This window comes from Astatotilapia calliptera, chromosome 12, assembly GCF_900246225.1.
Source record: "Astatotilapia calliptera chromosome 12, fAstCal1.2, whole genome shotgun sequence".
Lineage (NCBI taxonomy): Eukaryota > Metazoa > Chordata > Actinopteri > Cichliformes > Cichlidae > Astatotilapia > Astatotilapia calliptera.
In genome coordinates, this window is record NC_039313.1 from 24,201,824 (window position 1) to 24,222,647 (window position 20,824).

Below are 20,824 nucleotides of genomic sequence, written 5' to 3' on the forward strand. Positions count from 1 at the left end.
CTGAACACTCACATAAGAAGAAGTACACTAGACAGCGCACACCGAAGACCTGACGAAGGCCAAAGCAAAGATCTTCTTTCTGTGTGAAATGTGGCTAAAAAAAACCCCAACAAAAACCAAAAAAAAGGACAGAAACACAAAGAGTAGAGACTGAGAGAAGAAAGCCTGAGACTGTGTGTGACTTATCATGACATCGCTAAATCTGGTAAATTTTTCTAAGAGGCTTGGAGTCGGTCAGGATTGAGGCCAGCAACCACAAGGTCAGTTAAAATTCCACTCAAGTATATTAAGACATCCATCTGGCACAGCTCAGAGGTACATGTAATTGTGGGAATGTGAATAGATGAACTAGAAATGCTGAGGGGCTATATATTAGGCAAATAAAACCCAGTTTGACAGAAAAAAGAACATTTTAAAAAGAAAAAGAAAACAAAGAGAATAAATAACACAAAGGTCCAAAAATGTCCTCATGAATCCCTTGCTAGGAGTATGTCTTACAAATTTATTGTATGTGACACAGAAGTATGTGAGGTCTCTCGGTTTCCACTGTGTACAGAGCAGTACACAAGCAACAATTTCACCACAGGAGCAGGAAGCAAAATCTGGAGACAACAGGAGCACCACTGATCAGCATTTCAGAAATTATTGTCGAACTCATGCAATATATAAGAGCCCCCCTCGTCACAGCTTTAGACATTTCAACTGCTTTTCTTGAATATAAAATGTGTAAACATATAGAAAATCTTTTGCTCTTTTTGGTTTTTCTTCATACGAGCACTTCCCAGATTTGATCGTTTCCCTTATTAGCTGTATCTTGCAGTGCAAAGCTAAAAATCTGCTTTCTTGTGATAACATCAAGATTAAAAAAAAATCACAGAAAGCTTTCAAAGCTGAGATGAAATTTGAAATTGAAATGTAAAAGCAGCCATTATTTCACCACCAGCTCATTCCATTGTGATGTTAACGGAGGAAAAGGGCATTTATTCTCATGTGCGACCTTGAAAGGCTACTCATAACAAATGGATGAAGCGTTACAGTGGCTATACTGGCTCTCCTTTTTCCGATAGGGACAGCTGATGGATTTTAATGGTGGGAAGGTTTCTGGTGGAGGTGGGGTGGGCGCAGCCGGACTCCCGCGGGGGAGTCCTGGCCCTGAGGATGCAGCAGCAGGTCCGATGTAAGCTTTTATTGCAGAGTTTGGCCACTTTCGCTCTGCTCGTTTCAGCTGGTCCAGAATCGCCCGCGGGGGCTCCGGAAAAGACCTTCCATTCCCGGCTGTCCCTGGAGGAAGGCGTTCTCGAGAGGGCCATGGAGGAGGAGGGGCTGAGCCGAGAAGGAGGCCCCCTGCTGTCGAGGCCCAGGGTGAGGGGCTGGCCGTGACCCTGCATCTGACTCTGATGATGGTGGTGTGGTCTGGGAGTCGTCCTCAAACAGTGAACTCCAAGTAAACTCTGGAAAGCTTTTTTAAACTCCTGGTTGGAGCATGGGTAGATGATGGGGTTGATGCAGCTGTTGAAGTAACCGAGCCAGAAGGTGATCTTGAAGACGGTGTCTGAAGGTCTGTATGCAGGGAAGATTGAACCTGCAGGGACATCAGACACACATCAGAGACATAATAAAAGATAGAGATGACTGGGAGCTCTCGGGGATGATGTGGCCCTCAGGTATATAAATCTGTGGGAGCATTCTGTCGCACAATGTTTGTTTCGCACACCTAAACAGAATCTGCCATTCAAGACATTTTACTAGTCACCTTTCTCGGGACAAATCACTAGCGCTCATCCTCCGGATATGCAATTCATAACAGTTCATCCAGTAGTTACTGAGCTGCTTCAGTCTGGATTGAAGTGGTTAACTGACCAACGCTGCCTCGAGCTGTGCTGTTACTGTGGCTAAACCAAATTTGAGCCAGTTTTCAGAGCTCCAATTACATGCTGTGCTCTATTTGTGTTTTTTTTAAAGAACACATGATCCCTGAGCAAAAATCTGTTCCAGATCTTCCCTTACACACTTCTCTATATTCTTCAGACACTAAGACATTAAAAAAAATACAAGGAACCCTTTCTTGAAAAATACAATTATAATTTGGCATGCAGCTCATAAATATGTGGGCGATCCTCCATCGCTTTCGCAATTTACCCCTATTTGGGGAAATGAAAAGTTCACGCCTGGTAAAAGTGATGGAGGATTTAAAATATGGAAAAATAAAGGCATTAAAAAAAATTAAAGACCTATATGCAGATGGCATGCTGCTCACATTTGATCAGTTGTGTAAAAAATATTTAATACCCCCAAAGCACTTTTTTAAATATTTACAATTGAAAAACTATTTGTCATCAAAACTGCAAAGGATTGCTGAACTTCCACCATTGACAAAAATAGAGGAGGTGTGCATTAAGAATACAAAAGGGAAAGGTTTTCTCTCTATATATTATAATTTACTGATGCTTTCCTCCAAAGACTCAGCAGCAGATAAACTGGATGCTTGGAGAAGGGAGATCCAAGAGGACATAGATGAAAATGACTGGAACCAGGCTTGCTTAAAAGCACAAAAACAAACAATAAACACACGCTTTAAACTACTGCAATATAAATGGCTCATGAGAACCTATATAACACCTGTCAAGCTTCATCATATGTCCAATGATATTCCGGCCATCTGTACTAAATGTTTAGTTGAAAAAGGAACTCTTCTTCATTGTCTATGGGAGTGTCCTAAAATCCAGGACTTTTGGAAAGATGTTATCAAATATCTGTCCGAAGTGTTTAAGGTAAAAATCCCTTTAAAAGGAAAACTCTGTGTACTTGGAATATATCCAAGGGAATTTAAGCAATCGGGGAAAAAAACTAAATTACTGGACTATGGACTACTTCAAGCCAGAAGAGCCATTGCGCTATGTTGGAGGAGTATGGATGCTCCCTCCATGGGACTCTGGAAGAAGGAAATTGCAGTTTCTCTAGGCCTGGAAAGACTGACATATATTGCCAAGGGCAAACAATGGGACTTTGTGAATATGTGGAAGCCATATATGGAAATTTTAGGGAGTGGAGGTGAAGGACATTTATGAAAAAGAAGGAAAAGAAGAAGGGAAGGAAGGGAAAATCTTGTCTATCCTAACCCATTGTATTTTTGTATTACTGTGAGAACTATGCTCATTTCTACATTTGAATGTGATGCAGGCAGGTCTGATGTATGGATGGATGTGTGAATGTGAGGTTGTTCAACATTTGTTTGTATTGTACTATAAAAAATTTCAATAAAAATATATGGAAAAAAAAAAAAGAACACATGATCCCAAGCTGTTGGAAATCGCACCACTTCACCCGTCTACGTGTCACACTTTATTTCTAATTGTTTTATCCAAGTTCCACTTGATAGAAGCTTCCTCTTTGCCGCCAAGGTTAAGGATTTTATTAAAATTGATCCCGGATACTGTGCTGCTTTTGATTAGAGCGAGCGGGGAATGTGAGTGGGATCTTTAATGAAGTGGCAAAGGTAATGGCTTAATGGACGCATTACATGCAGGCCTAGTCCTCATTGTATTCAGTGGCTGGCAGTGAAACATTAAAATAATGAAACGGCTGACTTCTTGTGTGGCTGCACTATATCTGTCTATCTGCCATCTATTTTCAGAGGCAGGAGAGAAGCTGCCTTGTGAAATGTTTTATTGGCCAAGCTCCTGAGAGGGTTAAGCCTCGGGAGAAAAAAAAAATGTGATTGTGATATAGAGATGGATAGAAAGAAGAGGCGGAGAGAGTTGGAGAGCAAATTATTTTGTGCCTGGCTATGCAGCTAATGCATTTTATCCCCAGCTGTGCCAAAACCCCCCAATTCTATTATTGCCCGTACCCCTTGATAGATTCATTGTTGGAATAAAAATAGAAGAGGAGTGCAACTGTTGGGTGAATGTGTTGACGCACTCAATGATGCAGCGGTGTCTGCTGCTGAATGCACACATTTTTGTTTTTTGTTTTTCTGCTGATTGAATTCATTCAGATTGAAAATTTCCAGCCAGCTGCTTGCATGGGATGTGATATTAATCCGGTTTAGCGTCTGCATCCACTGACACTTTTAATCTGAACAGTGCGACATATGTAAGAGTGATGAATATGATCACATGATCAGCGCTCCCTGAATGTGGATATACAGCACGCTGTGTGTTCAGAGCTCTAGATGTTGTGTTTTTGTTGTTCTTAATTTCTCAAAGAGTTTTAAGACTGCATTAAAGTATATCAAGAACTATAGAGAAGACGGGACCAGCATGGAAGCTGCCATCATTGGAAAGAAAATAAGCAAATGTCCCCATATATTTACATCAAGGGCCAAAAAAATACAAATAAAATCTTCCATAAATCTCTGAAACTGTAACATTTCCAAATTTTTAATCTAATTTAGGTGCTTATGTATTATGTTTATTGTTATTTTGTTTAACCCATTTGTTTCCTGTTTTTCAAACTGATTTTAATCATATTTAAGCTCAATTTAAATATAATCAGTGCCTGTATAACTCTTATTCGTGCTATGTTGCCTTCAGCTGCAATAAGGAAACAAAGGTTGTCTATTTGTTGCTCATTTTGACAGTACTATCTGTATTAAGACTATTACTTCCATACACTCGTGGCCACTTCATTAGATACACCTGTTCAACTGCTTGTTAATGCAAAAAAAAAAAAAAGTCAACCAATCACATGGCAGCAACACAATGAATTTAGATATATATGCATGGTCGAGATGACAGGCTGAAGTTGACTTTTTCAGATTTTCTCTGAAAAAGGGAAAATAGAGAAGACAAGAAGAATCCTGTGCTGTAACAATCAGACAGTAGGGTTAGATTTTGACATGAACAACATGAAAGCACTGATCAGTGCTTTCATGTATCAACGTTTCAGGCTGTTTCTGCTGGTGGTGTAATGATGTAGGGGATATTGGGGCCCCTTATTACCAAATGAGCATCGTTTAAACACCACTGCATATCTGAGTATTGTCACTGACTGAGTAATGTGGTCATATAGGGATGGACATCATCCCTTTATGACCATAGTGTGCCAATGTTCTGGTGACTACTTCCAGCAGGATAACGCACCATGTCACAAAGCGCACATCATCTCAAACTGGTTTCTTGAACATGACAATGAGTTCACTGGACTCTAATGGGCTCCACAGTCATAAGATCTCAATCCAATAGAGCACCTCTGGGATGTGGCCGAACAGGAGATTCACATCTCATCTCCAGCACCTCGTTGAATCTTTGCAATGAAGAATTAAAGCAGTTGTAAAGAAAAAAGGGGACCAAGGCAATGCTAGCAAGGTGTACTGAAGAAAGTGGCCAGTGAGTCTATATTATGGAATGCTTTCAGTCTTAAAATATGCTAGAAAATTGTTTAGTAAAATTCATTTAAAGGTAGTAAGGCTTGATTGCTTGGTCACTTGGTCAAGTACCAGTCTGAGATATTATAGTTTTATTTAAATCCTTTTCATTCATTTTCTTATCATCTTCAGTTTTAGTATCATTTTTGGAATTATTGTATTCACTACAATGGTTATATTTACTTGTATAGTATTTCAGTTTTATATTCTTTTTATTATTAATATTATGTAGCACTCTGTGTGCCCTTAACTTGAAAAACTGGAAAAAAAATAAATGAATGCTGCAGATGACCTTTAAATGAAATATGAATGGATTGCCATGGTATATAATTAAACAGATTTTCTATCAGTCTTTGTGCTAGCTATTTTTCTTTTGCTTTTCCCTTTTATATATGTTGTTTTCTCAGCAGTGAGGTTTTTAAGGTTTGAGTTTAACTTGAAGCAAACCAAACTGAGCACAGAGTTCTGACACTAGGCCTCTAGCAAGGTTGGGTGAAGTGTAGGCAGGTGACTGGCTTCGGTCTCACAAGAAATTTCAGGCATTTTCCTCGTTGCTGTCTGGTTGCTGAGTGTGTTGCTCCTGGCAAGCATGTCTTATTTCTCCTAGCGGGCTAGGCTAGCAAGCCAGATGGGCTCTGCATACCCAATCACCTAACGCTGCCTATTACGCAACCTTGATAAGTCTGTACCCCTTCCTGCTGTTAATTGTCTGCAGAGGCTAAATTCATAAACAGCTTCTCTCACACAGGTTTGAAGATTTCTTTGTCCCCTGCAGCCGTTACCTTACTCTCACTCTTTTAGCTCGTACCCCGCAGCCAATCACATTACAGCCAAAACCACTTCACGTGTGATTAAAAAGCTCCATGACATCTCCCCTGCAGGGTCATCTCCATTTGTAACTCTGGACTGGTTCCTGTGCAAATGTTATTTTTTTCCATCTCTCCCTAGAAGTCCAGTTCAGACCACCTTAACTTAACCATCCGTGATACATGCTGGAGCTGAGCAGGCTGTAGGGAAAGATTGTGCTTGTGTTGCCACAACTCCTGTGTTTTAAATGTACTGTGTGCACACTGAGAGTAGACTTTTAACTTTCTGTGACTTTGTGAACAATGTGTTGGCTATTTTGCAGATTACATCATCTCCATTTTAAATTTGAGTACATATTTGAGTATGATGTATGGACAAAAAGGCCATAGCTCTTAAACTTTGAATTCATGTGTTTTCAGTCCTGTTGCCACAGATTTATCCATGCAGTCTACCTGTAAAACTACTGAAAGAATTAATGTTTTAAAGAGCATGGTGCTGTAACAGATGGTAGTATTGTAACGAGTCAGTCTGTGAAATTTCTTTCATCCTAGATATATCACAGCCACTTTCATGTGATTTTGTGCAAAGTGGAAACATTTAGGAGGCACAGCAACTCGGTCACGAAGTGGCAGACCACGTGAAGTTACGTAGCGGGGTCACCAAGTGCGTAAAAGTATCTGACGCTCTTCTGACTTCATGACTGCAGAGCTCCAAACCTCCTCTGGCATCAACATTAGCATAAAAACTGTGCGCCGTGAGCGTTGTGGCATGGTCTTCCATGGTCGAGCAGCTCCTGTAGGTGTAATGTGTAGGTGGGCCAGTACTTTTGTCCATATGCTTCAGTAATATTTTAGTGTTCAGAGTGGGCGTGTTGGTAAAAGTTCCATATTTGCAGTAAATTACAGACATTTGCTAAAATACTATCCTTGCTCTGTCACAGTTAAATTGTGCAGCTTCTGTTTTATTTACCTTCATGTTAGAAAAGCAAATCTGCGACACCACAAGTTGGTAGCTGGGTTATTAACTATCGCGCTGGTGGTCATAATCTGCTTATCTGCTTTAATCTGCTAAAAAGGGAAAGTTAATTTCAGGCTGTTTGGCTGATGTTTTTTGTACATGTTTCATTTAAGATGAGAGTAATGAATGATGACTGTATTCAACTAACATTTTTTTTTCAGTTTTTAATTTGAGAATTTAAAGTTAAATTACATGTGCTTGTCCAAAGTAAAAGAGCCCCAACAATAAACTTCTCTTTTTATAACTAAAATAATAAAAAAATAAAGACCCAACACTAAGTTAATTAAGCTGAGAATATTTTGGCTGGATTAATAGGTGTGTTTATTTCACTGCAATCAAATGGAACATGTAGAATATAATCAAAATATTTTAATTAGGGAAATATTTTAACTTCAAACTGCAGGATGCATGTTTTTCCTAAAGCCTCATTTTTATCATTCTTTCACTTTTATCAGACTTCAGTCCACTGAAGTCTTTTTCTGATTTAAGTTAATTATAGAACATGAATGGGTTGTCTACTAACCGGAAAATTTAATCAGCAGCTCCTCCAGGCTGCATGCTGAAGTGTCCCCGGGGGAAGTTACCAAACCCCAAATAGCCTCCAGTGCAACCATCAGTGTATGTGTGATAGATGAATAAAATAAGAACCACCTAACACATAGATATTTGACCCATTGTTCATTTAAAAATGTTTATCAGCATGTGTCTACAGGGCTGTGTGTAATTCCCTGCTCTTTCTCCCAAAGTTCCTGTCTTTCTTCTCAATACATCCAAAAATAACTCTTAGGGGGGAAAAAAAGGTTCATCATCTCTAGTTTAAAAAGACACTCGACACCCACTGACACTCTGAGTCAGAGGTTTTTAAGAATAAAGACTCCTGGCTGGGGCTGGAGACAGGAAACATTTCAGTTCATCTTCAGTTTCTTAACATATCACGATAACACGAGGACACCCTGTGAAGCTGTTCTTTATGTCAGCGAGGGCATGCTTCACGCTACGGTGACACTGTCGCCTCTCAGCCACCTGTTTCCTTCCAAAGAGATTGTTGTTAGCTTAACTGTTGATGCCAAATTGGCCTTGGGTGTGGTAGTGAGTGAGTGATTGTCTGTCTCTCTGTGTTATCCCCATGATGGACTGGGTACCTGTTTAGCGTGTCCTCTGCCTCTCATCCATTGTCAGCTGAGATTGGCTCTAGCCCCCACCACCTGACCCTGAACTGGCTAAATGGTAAAGAAAATAAACTGATTGATGCTTTGCACGTGTTGTAGTTCCAAAGAAGGACTCGGTACATATCAAGGACAATCCACAGATAGATACAGAGCCTTTTAACACCCATTTAAATTACTTCCATAATTAAAGTCTTGTAATTATTACATTGGATCTGCTTCCACTTCCCCCTAACCCTAGCATCCTCTTCTGTCACACTGACCCTCTGCATGCCTGGCTTCACTTCACATCTTCTCTTTGGTCTTCCTCTTTTCCTCCTGCCTGTCAGCTCCATCCTCAACATTCTTTATCCAGTGTATCCACTATCACTCCTCTGCACATGTCCAGACTATCTCAGTCTTGCCTCTCAGCCCACAGTTATTATGGATATTAATTTAAATAATATCTACTCCATAATCGAAATGATGCAATCAAGACTTATCCAGCTGTACACGTCAGAACTACACCAGTGCTTTGTGATTCATTGCTGAATCTATCATTGTCCACAGACTTATGTGGCAGCGGTATGCACTGTGACGCCAGTATTAGTAAGGGAGCATTCGTGAGCCAAGGCTTTGCCTCATTTCCCAGTCAGGAGCTACTCAGCCAAATGGTGGCAGCTATATTTACAAGCATGAGAGCATGGAATAAATACAAACCCTGCAGGATTTGTTAGGATTTTGCCGTATCTCATATCTACTTGGTTCAGATTTCCTTTTTGCATGATTGACAACAGCACTTGCAGCGCACAGGTCTACAAGTCGTTTGATTATTTCCCTTTGAGCTCATCTTCATTGAACCCGGCGCACTTGAAGACTTAAAGACCATCATATGAAGTCTGGCCTCAGTCCGAAAGGCTTTATCTGTCACTAAAGATCTGCCCCCATGATGAAGGGAGTCACAAACACGAGGGAGAAAAATGGCTCGACATGCCATTCAAGGGTCTGGTTTGAAATATATCTTGGTCTCAATTTTAGTCCTTTTGTTTACAGACGGGGAGCAGTGGAGGATGACAGTGATCTGAAAGATTTATAGAGCCTATTTATAGAACGACTACCTGGCCGAGTCGAAAGCATTTACTACAGCGCTCCAGAGGCCACAAGCTCGTCTGAATGCGAGTAACCTCAATGTCATCCCACAAAGGAGGCATTCACTTAACATCATCTAACTATGAAATTAGCCAGCACTTAAAAACATGACCGTAGAATAAATTGATCAATGAGTATGTAATGGGAATAAATTCAGATGTTGAATTGCTTCCTGAAAGTGGTCTGACTCATGCGTAGGAGTAGGTAATCACATATATGGACCTATTTTTAATTTGTGAAACGTTATTGATTAAATGGTTGCAGAGGGTATCATTGACTGTCTGTGCTCCAGTGACATTTCTAAGAAATATGCTTTTTTTCCCCCCATTGATACTGAGAGTTAGATGAAATGAGAGTATTTGTCCATTCAATGGGAAACCAGAGGCAGGAGTTAAGGCAGGTGACAACACCAGATCCAATGAAACCGTAATTTCCCATTTTTACACCCGGGTTCTCAAATCCATTAAACAAAAATGTTTAAAGAGTCAGTTCATAAGCTTGGAAGAGCGCTTGGCTAGCTGTCCACTTTTTTCAGTCTGTCTATATTATTCATTCATATTTGCCCCCGAGTGGTGTCAGGATTCAAATTTCACTCCTTGAAAAGACTTCATTTGATCCAAAATGCTGCAGAGAGAGAACTGACAGGGACTAGAAAGTGAGAGCACATTTTTCCCTAACTGGCTTTTTCCCCCTGGCTTCCTGTTAAATCCAGAATCAATCCTTCTCCTCACATACAAGGTTTTTTAATAATCAGGCCCCATCTTATCTTAAAGACCTCATAGTGCCGTATCACCCCAATGGAGCTCTTCACTCTCTGACTGCGGGCTTACTTGTTGTCCTAGAGTATTTAAAAGTAGAACGGTAGGCAGCGCCTTCAGCTTTTACGCCTCTCTTCTGTGAAACCAGCTCCCAGTTTGGATTGAGACAGACACCCTCTCTACTTTTAGCATTAGACTTAAAACTTTCCTTTTTGATAGAGCTGGATCAGGTGACCCTGAACCCTGACCTTAGTTACGCTGCAATAGACCTCAGCTGCTGCTGAGTGTTTCTTCTTCACTCTCTTCTTTGCAATACCTGTGTGCTTATATAGCACTCTGCATTTAATCATTAGTTATTAATTATCTCTGTCTCTCTTCCAAAGTGTGTCTTTTGCCTGGCCTTCCTCCCATCTCCCCCCAACCATTTGCAGCAGTAGTTGTCCCTCCCTGAGCCTGGTTTTGCTAGTTTTTCCTTCCCACTGTCGCCAAAGTGCTTGCTCATAGGAATTGTCTGATTGTTGGGGTTTTTTTCTGTACTACTGTAGGGTCATTACCTTGTTCTATAAAGTGCCTTGAGGTGACTGTCATTGTGATTTGGTGCTATATAAATAAAATAAAATTGCACTGAAGTAAAGTAACCTTCCTTTCCAAACTGTTGAGGTATTCCCTTTCAGTCTTGTAAGTAATATATTTTCTGCTCTGGTTAAAATTTGATTTGCCCTGAGAAATCTGGCTCTTGACATTAGGAATTACATGCAAGATGAACATGATAATACTCACCAATGGGTAGCACCAGGAAGAAGGGGAGCCAGCACAACACGAAGCAGCCAACCACAATGCCCAAGGTCTTGGCAGCCTTCTTCTCACGAGAGAATTTCAGCAGCTTCAGAGCAAAATGTGTGCGATTGCGAAGGGCCTCGTCATCTGAGACAGTTGCATTGCCTCGGTGTATCCTGAGAATCACCTGCTCTGAATCGGACTTCTCTGTCTTGTGGCCCTCTTTCAGGCCCTGGCTCTCTCTGTGAGCTACCACATAGACCCGACAGTACATTACCAGTATGATGGTCAGAGGAAGGTAGAAGGAGCCCACTGCAGAGAAGATCGCGTAGCCCGGCTCCTCTGTGATCTTACAAATGGACTCGTCCTCGGGCGGCGCCTCTTTCCAGCCAAACAAAGGTCCAATAGATATGATGACAGACAGCACCCAGAGCATCATCAGTGCCAAGAAAGCCCTGCGTTTTGTAACGATTGATGGGTAACGCAGGGGGTAGCTTACTCCAATGTAGCGGTCCACAGATATTACACAGAGGCTCATGATAGAAGCCGTGCAGCAGAGCACATCCACAGCTGCCCAAACATTACAAAAAACCCGTCCAAATACCCATCGATCCAGGATTTCCAAAATGGCAGAGAACGGCAGTACGGTGGAGCTCAGCAGCAAATCTGCCACTGCCAGATTAACTATGAAATAATGCGTGACTGTCCGCAAGTTTCGATGGCAAACCACCGAGAGGATCACCAGAATGTTTCCCACGACTCCAAACCCAATGAAGAGACCAAGCACCAGACCCAAAACCACAGCCTTGACCACATTGAGCTCTGGGACTAAAACGTGGCTGCAGTTGGAACAGTTCTGTGTCAGGGGAGCTGGGGTCATATTGTCCAGCACAGGAATCATTAGTTCCAGTACAATGCTGGTACTCAACAACTGGCCTGTGCAGAAGTGGTAGACTGAAGCGCACACCTATTTAAGTTCACTACTAGAGAGAGTAGACATCAGGCCATTCTCATAAAAGCCATTAGAGTAATGATCACATTAAGTCTGTCTTGTCAAAACATAATTTGAATGATGATGCCTCGAGCAAATGAGCCATTACGTTGGCAATGCATCAAGGAAAATAAAAGGACAAGTTGCATGCAGAACCACTGAAAGAGAAATATAATATATGCAAACGAAAACTACTGAGCTAAAATCGAGTAATCCATCTTGAAAATGTTAATGATGTTAAAACTGACTGTTTTTATGCAGCTGGTACAAACCACTGTTAAAAATGCATTACAAATACAAGAGACAGATTGGAGGTGAGCGATTTAGGAAGTCTTTGAATGTTCTCTGAACCAAAAAAATACATGAAAAAAAATCACTGTTTGGACTGAAAATTAAAGTCTGTTGAAACCAGTTTTCCTGGGAGCAGCAGGTGAGAAATCAACATCCAGGCTTGTGTGTTGAACGCAGCTTCAGCTTCAGTAACGTCCAGCGCCTTTGAAAAGAGAAACAGAAGAAGACACGTCCGTCACATACAGTGAAACATGAAAGCATTCATCCTTGTTCAGCTCATTGTTTTTTTTGTATACCGCTGCTCAGCTCTATCAAGAAGGTGGGCGGGAGACAATGTCTGAGCCACAGCTGTTGTCAAATCAATGTCACCACTGTCTCGTCTTGATAATGGGATCAACCCAAAGTGAGGCTAACAAACTGAGAAACTAACAGTTCTGTGAAAACTTTTCACAGGACTATACAGGCTGGTGAAAAACACCCCATTCATTAGCTTGTGGAGCTGCTTTTAGCAGCAGTAACTAGAATAAAGTTTTTTTCTGTTCAACTTCATCCGTTTCTCACATTTTTATCAAAGACCTTTGGCCCACTCTGTTTGCGTGCATTCATTTATGTGTGCAGACAGCTCTCTTTAAGGTTCCCCCACAGCACCAGATTGGAGGAGTCTGGACTTTGACTGAATTATTGCAACAGCTTTTGCCACCATTGTGCTGTTTGGGTCACACATTTGACTCTAAAATACTTTTGCATACAGTAGTGTTCATTGCTCAATGATTACAAGGTGCCTAAGTCCTGTGTCTGCAGAACAAGCCCCAATCATCAGCCCTCCACACCGTGCTGACAGTTCTATGAGGTGTTGATAAGCTGTGTTTGGTTTTCATCAAATGTGGTCCTGTGGATTCTGGCCAAGCAGCTGCACTTTGGTCTCTTCTATCCAAAGCACATTGTTCAAGTGGTTTGTTCATATGCTACTTTGCAAACCTGAGCTATTTTCTCCTGGTAACACTTCACAACAAGCCATTCTTGTTCATTCTTTGTCTAATTGTACTGTCATGAACTTAAGTGTTGAACATGCTAACTTAGGGCCTGTAAAGGCTGAGTTGTAGCTCTTGTTTTTGTTTTTTGTTTTTCAATTTCTCCGAGCATCTGATCATCTGAGAACTTGTGGAGAATTTTTCTTGGATGTCCACTTCCGAGAGGATTGTGGCATTTTGTTAGTACACACCTGACTGCTCTTGGCCAGGAAACTGCCAAAAATATTTACTTTTATAGAGTTTCTCGTGCTTCCTGATCATGTAGTGCAGGGGTGTCCAATTCCAGGCCTCAAGGGCCAGTGTCCTGCATATTTTAGATGTCACCCTTCAAGACATGTTGAAGAGGTAATTTAGCCATTTAAATCAGCTGTGTTGGATCAAGGACACATCTAAAACCTGCAGGACACCAGCCCGTAAGGCCTGGAATTGGACACCCCTGATGTAGTGCATTGATTACCATAACCAAGATGCTACTTACCCTCACAATTTGGATAGAAGCAGTAAGGGTGTACTTAGTTTTTCACAGGACTGCACAGATACCTGTGAAAACTTTCTTTTTCCCAGTATGTGGAATACCACTTCATCATTACAATACACAGTGAGCCAAAACCACAATAGCTGAAGTTTCAACAATGCAGCAATCAGAAGGCTCGGTGTGTATTATATGTTCTTCAAGTGACCTATAATACATCAGGATATGCTTGACTTTGCTCTTGATCCCTCCTTTAAATCAATATCATACCACGACCTTTATACAGACACAGGTCAAAACAACCCACGTTATTACAGCTCCACCATTTGTTAAGGGTTGTCACAGTCTGTGCTCCTTATGTTTGTAAAGAACACATTAGTTTGACATCTTGGGAAAATATGCCAAGCTAGATCAAAATATTGATACCACTGTCATAACATGGCAGAGTCCCAAGAAAAATAAATCTGCCTACCAGGAAGTTATCAGTCCAGCACAGCTTCATCATATAATCTTATATAGCACTTTTCTACTATAGCTGAGCACTCAAAAGAGCTTTACATAACATGCCTAATTCACCCATTTATACAAGCACCTTTTACCACACCTGGTAAATATCATATCAAACAAACATGGAGTTTCAGACTCAAACATCCTAAATGTTGAGCATTGTCTGTTAGCACTAGCTCCACATGCAAGAAAAATATAACAGATGTATTTAACAAAATGAAGCACAATTTCCCGAATCGACCCCTCTGCTTTATGGGAGCTCATAACATTTGCAGTTATTTTTGGTGATTTTATCTCGCGATAAGGGCATAACTTATCCCATTATTCTGAGATAAAACAGTGCTTGTTTTGTCATGATAGGAAGTTCATTTTCTTTAGAAATCACACAAAAACAAAAGCTTGTTTTCTTGTCATTTATCGGGGATTAGGAGTGCAGTTCCAGCCCGGTCAAACTACAGGGGAGCTAGGGGGAATGTTAGTAGGGCAGGGGAGCCCCCCGAAAAGAAAAAAAAAAGCTTTTCAAAATTTATGAGGGAAGCCGAGGTCCCAAAAATATTGACAATATGCTATTTTCCCTATGCATTTCTATTTCTTTTTCATTTCATAATCACCCGTCATGCATAAAATTAGTATATTCCTAATGCGTGATTCATGCATGAGGGTGATTCATCACTAACTTTAATAACGACACCAGCGTAGGTTCTATTCTTGTCGAGCTTGGCTTCCCTTCCCACCTTTGTAAAGCAGAAAATAAATTGAACCGTAACACTCAGGAAAGCCAAGGCGCACTTAATTTCACACAGGAAGGTAGATTGGTAAACGCTCCCCCTCTCTCTTTATCAGCAATAAAGTAAACTTATTACTGAAATGAACGGCTTCTTTCTCCTCGCCGCTCTCCACGCGGCGGCTATTTTTAAATGCTTTGGTCAGTTGTTATTATTCTTATTCACAGAATGATAAATAAAGCTAAGCAAAGTGGTTTATAAATTGTTTAAGGCTATGAAGAAAAAACAAAGTTAACTCTCCTGAAGCTAATATCTCCTCAACATGGTGGATCAACACTATTAAAAACACATCACACTGTACTTCAATCAGCGTCTAACATGGCAGTAGATTCAAATAACGTTCAAATGGGTCCTTATTTAAGGAGAAGACTAGACCATCTATAACTCCACAGTTGAGCACACTTCCTCCTCAGTAATCAGATGAGGGGATCGGTCATCTCCAAGGCTGCCAAGTTACTTTGTGATTGAGAAAACAAAGTCAGGTTTGTATGATATATATTGAGAGTATAAAAGAAGCAATCTGTTATCAGAAGAGAGCAAGTTTATATAAATAATTCATAATCTTGAGATAACGGCTTAAACAAAGTAATTCCCAGAAGAGCCATTTTTTGGCTTCTGCATATTTTTGGTCAGGAAAGGTAATTACAATCTCTTTTCCCCCCCATTGTGGCAATGTGTTTGTATAAGATAAGAAAAAAGAGGAATTTAGTTGCAAAGTTAAATTTACACGGATTGTTATTTGGAATTTATCCTCACACAGTTCAAATTTAAACTGCTCCCTCTGACTTTGATGCACTGGATTAATTAGGATTTGTGGGCTTTAGCACTGCAGTGCGAAAGCCCACTTGAATCTTGATAGATCATTCATCTTCTTTTTCTTCTCTTTGTTTCAAATTCATCTCATTTTTAAGGGGGGTAGTTCTCAAAAAACTTGTGAATATTGTAAAACATATGCATCAGAACTGGGGAAGCAGTCTCTGCTGAACACAGTCTGGGCTTTTCTCAGTCAAGGAGGCCTTTTCTTCACTGTTAGACCACAGTCTCTGTTGTTTCTGATCCTGCAGTAGTTGAGACCAAGCAGCAACATCCTGGGCTGAAGATGAAGGCAACACTGAAGTGCCAAAAAATACACTTCCTGATGTGTCCACTTGAAGCTAACTCCCTGAGAAAACTCAGTTCCTATAGACTTGCATGTAAAAATGAGCAGCTTTTTAGTAGAAATAAGCCTTTTTAGAGAAATCTTCACACAGACACACTGATCAGTAAGCATTTTGAACCAGTTTTACTTCCTGACTCCAAATCTGAAACTGTTTTTGTCTCGCAGATGTGTTTATTTATTTATTTGTCTTAGTTATGATGTTCCAAGTATTTTACAACTAGGATGACCGAACAGAAATCTGAAGCGTTTCAGGATTTAAGACCTAATTTGGATCTCAAGAAAAGGAAAATCTAAATTAAGGAAGGTGTTTTTGTCCTGAAGTCCGTGAACTGATGCTTGACGATGAGTGCAAAAGGAAACTGAAGCCAGCTCAATCAGCAAAATGGGAATCACTGGTACGGGTTATCAAGAAATTTCTTGGAAATCACGGAGCAGAGAATTATGCTGAGGTTGTGGAAACATGCTGAAAGCATATCAGCTCCTGAGTGCTAGAATATCACTGAAGATGCACTTTTTACATTCTCATGTCAACTGTTTTCCCACCAAACCTGCACAATGTCAGTGAGAAGTATGGGGAAAGATTTCACTGAGATATAGAAGTGACGGAAAACCAATATCAGGGAAAATTTCTCCAGAGCATTATGGGGGACTACTGTTGGTTCGTGCAAAGAGAGATGTGCACATTTTGACCTGCTTTAATTTGAGCTAAATTGACAGAAATACACTTTCATGCATCTCTGGCATTGTTTTCTGGTTTGGTTTCAGATTAAATACATTATTGTTGGGAAATAGCTAGAATTCCAGACGTTGCATCATTACATCAGTGACGTCACTGATGTAATGATGCAACCTTAAATCTAATTTTATGTCTGAGAACAGAGTAAAAAATAGATACAGAGCTGGTTGTAAGTTCCCAGTTCAAACTAAAAATATTTTGTGATCTGGTATCTCTATCTGTCTCATGCACAAATAATCTGTGGAAACATTTTGCTAATAACTTAGCACCTGGACCTCTTATCTACATATAGTCATTTGATAGCAGTGGATATAAAGCTAAACCTAAGGCTTCAGGTCAGGACTACACAATGCTGTACTACTGCCACTGGTCCTGAACACAGCTTATAGTGGTGAAGAATATTTTGCTTTAAGTTTCATCCGAATGTATAGAATCCATGTGGATATGATACATGTGGATGAAAACTTTTACAATCCATTCCCTAAACCCAACAGGAAGTTGGATATTTTGAATTTATTGTCAAATTGTTTATTTATTACTCAACTACTTTGGTATAGTATGAATGGGTATGGACTATGTCTTTATCAGCAGGAAAAGTGGTAAAACTTATAGTGGTAAAAATACAGTTAAGTCCAAAAATGTATGCCCTCCTTGAATCTGGGCCATCCAGAGACTGAGATAGGAGTCTTTGCTGGGCCGATTCTGACCCCCGAGCCTTATGTTTGACACTGCTGGAATAAAGGAAGCCAGCCACATGAGACAATAAAGTTCAATGACTCCACTACAGCATGCCCAACGTGCATGGAGGTACGAGGGCCTGATTGATGCGTGCACAACTTAATTTGGAATGTTTGAATGTCTTCTGACTTTTAAACAATGTCTTAGTGCCGCATGAACTCCTCCACTTTGACAGATGTGAAATTAATCTCGTCAGTGCAGATTATATAAATGTAGATTAGATAAGACTAGTAAAAGTAGAGTGGCCATGTTGACGAATTTTGGATTTTGTTAAGCTGCTTTATTTCAAACCAAATTAAAAGTTCATCTGAGTTGTCCTCTTTTCCACTGACATTGTCTCTATCTATCTATCTATCTATCTATCTATCTATCTATCTATCTATCTATCTATCTATCTATCTATCTATCTATCTATCTATCTATCTATCTATCTATCTATCTATCTATCTATCTATCTATCTATCTGTGCCCCACAGGTTTCAAAACAATGCGAACAGTCAGTCAGTGGCTGGCCTTGTCCTCTGGGCCCCACAACCAACTGATCCACACTGCATGTTCAAATGTTTATTATGTTTGTCTTAAAGTTTTATATCTCAGCTGAGCTCTGATGCTGGCATGGTGCAGTACGCCATTACAGCGTCATGCGGCAGCACCTGAGAGCTTCTCCCTCCCATGTGGGAAATAATGCTAATACAGTAATTATGAATAAAAGGCCTACATGTGTATTCATAGGAGAGATGCGGGAGTTCATTACACCATCATCATTTCGCACTGTAGAAAAGATTAAGTTACCTCGGCTTAAAATATTAACCGCTGCATTAATACTGTCACTGTATTATAAATATGCTGTGTTACAATTGAGAGAACAAGTTGAATGATTTACTGTGTCACACCTTCAGCTATATATATCCACTCTGTCAGGATCTGCTCCTTCTATCCGTTTATGTTCTCAACATTGACTCCCAGTTTAATCCAGTATCAAATTCTAAATTCTCTGCCTCACACACAAAGTCTTGAATAATCAGAACCATTTAAAAGAACTTAAAGTACCATATAACCTCAATAGATCACTTTGCTCTCAGAGTTGTTGTTCCTTGAGTATTTAAATAAAGAATGGGAGGCAGAGCCTTCAGACCCCTCTTCTGTGGAACCAGCTCCCAGTTTGGATTCAGGGGACAGTGTGTTTTTTAACAGATAGTTGCCCCTCCCTGCGCCTGGTTCTGCTGGAAGTTTCTTTCTGTCAGAAGGTAGTTTTTCCTTCCCACAGTCGCCAAATGCTTACTCTATACTATATAAATAAAAAAGATGTATCGGTATCTGCTCAGTGTGTCTCACATTAAGGATTTAGAGGCTACCAATCACTGTGCATTTATATCAAAGAAAATCTGTTCCAACGAGAAGAAAAACCTTTTTCTTGACAGCTGACCAAATTGCATAGAAAGGATTGCCAAACTCCCTAACAAACCTAATTTGATTAATCCACCCGGCTCGTACATTACAATCACAAGACTTAAACTCATGATTAAAACTCCTTCTAAGATAAATTAAAAGTGACATGCTTACTTCTAGATTCTGTTAAAAAGACCTGTTGATTTCACTACGCCATGGGATTTCGTTTGGCTCTGTAGACCCAGCAGAGAGGTTTTCTTCCAGCACTGATTGGTTTAATATTCATTATAATGCCTCTGTACGGAGGGAGTTGCAAAGTGAAAGAGGACATATGCTGCAGGGTGGCTGAAAACAGTGTGCAGCTCCATACTGAAGTAGCTGGAAGTTACCTGTCTTGCTCGGTTACATTTTGTTAGCTGCCTTTTTCAGAAGGTCCCTCCTGATACAAGCATCTTTCTCCTCTGCAGAATAGGCTCCAAATATAGGCTTTGTCTTCTTGGCGTCCATAGAACAATGGCTGATGTGCAGCTGCTTCTGAGGTATCCGCAATATTGTTGAGGAAAGCTTGAGCAACCCTGGCTTCTCTGTGTCTGCTGTTACTTTAATTGGCCAGGAGTAAACAGCGATTGTGACTCAGATGCAATCTCAACCTCTTCACCGGTGTGCGGAGTAATTCCCAGCTCTATAAGATGAGGCCACTGTGCAGGACTACACCTGACATAAAGTCACATCCACCTCAGTAAACTGACAGAGACATGCCTGAGACGCATGGGAGCTGGCTGGCTTTTTCTTCCGAAACCTTATAGCTACATTTAAAACAGTTCTTCATATTCAAATGATCTGTTCGCAGTTTTCCTTCAGATTTGAGGTTTTAAAAAACGGGAGGGTGTAAAAACAACAAAAAACAGCATTACATAAATCAAGCATAACAGCGCGATCGTGCCTTATGGCTGTTCGGAGGGATACAGTTGTCTTAAATCATGTGCATTTTAACCACTTCACCAGTTTGCTCCAGACATTTAGCCCCATTAAACACAAAGAATAAATCAACGCTATTTGGCTACTTATGCACACTTATGCATCAGCGCTTTCAGCAAATTCAATTAAGAAAAAATAGTTTTTTATCAATAAAATAAACTATCAATTCAAAAATGCTTCTGTTAAATACTTCAAATGAATTGTTCTGGGACTCACCCAACTTTGATTTTTCACATCCCGATGCTTGGACAGAGCCACATTTGGGCACGGCAGTGATTGCCGAGACGCGCTAGGAGGCGGCGAAGGGAGAGCCAAGTGCGCTCGCCGTGGAGAGCCCTCATATCTGCCGGAGCAGACACCCGAAGCTTCAGGTGCTCCAAGTCTCTTCAGATGATGACGAGTAGCCAACCAAATCTCTCACTGCTTTCTTTTCGAAACCACTGTCGCCCGTATCTACCCCCCCTCAACCCAACTCTCCCAGCCCCACCCCCTCCTTACCACCACCCAGCCATCCATCCTCACATCACCTCACTATGGCTCAGCATCACTCTTTGTGCGTCATCACAACCGGTCTGTGTCATTCAGAAATCTTTCATTAACCGGTGTCACCCACCTTTCCAGCTGTTAAACTGTACGAGAATACAGTGTGTGTGGAAATGCTCAAAGACTTTTACTATTTACTATTTTTGTAAGGTTATGTAAGTGTACTTTCAGTCTTCAGGAGTC

The 20,824-nt window shown here is 40.6% G+C and overlaps 1 protein-coding gene across 1 annotated transcript; it reads right to left on the reverse strand.

Annotated features, from left to right (window-relative positions):
* Nucleotides 1-482: 482 nt before the first annotated feature.
* On the reverse strand, nt 483-20,561 carry adra1aa (adrenoceptor alpha 1Aa). Its single transcript, XM_026186516.1, has 3 exons — nt 20,315-20,561; nt 11,025-12,505; nt 483-1,582 (listed from the first exon to the last, which is right to left on the reverse strand). The coding sequence occupies exons 2-3, from the start codon at nt 11,920-11,922 to the stop codon at nt 1,041-1,043; spliced, it is 1,440 nt and encodes a 479-aa protein (XP_026042301.1). The 5' UTR covers nt 11,923-12,505; nt 20,315-20,561; the 3' UTR covers nt 483-1,040.
* Between the last annotated feature and the right edge of the window lie 263 nt (nt 20,562-20,824).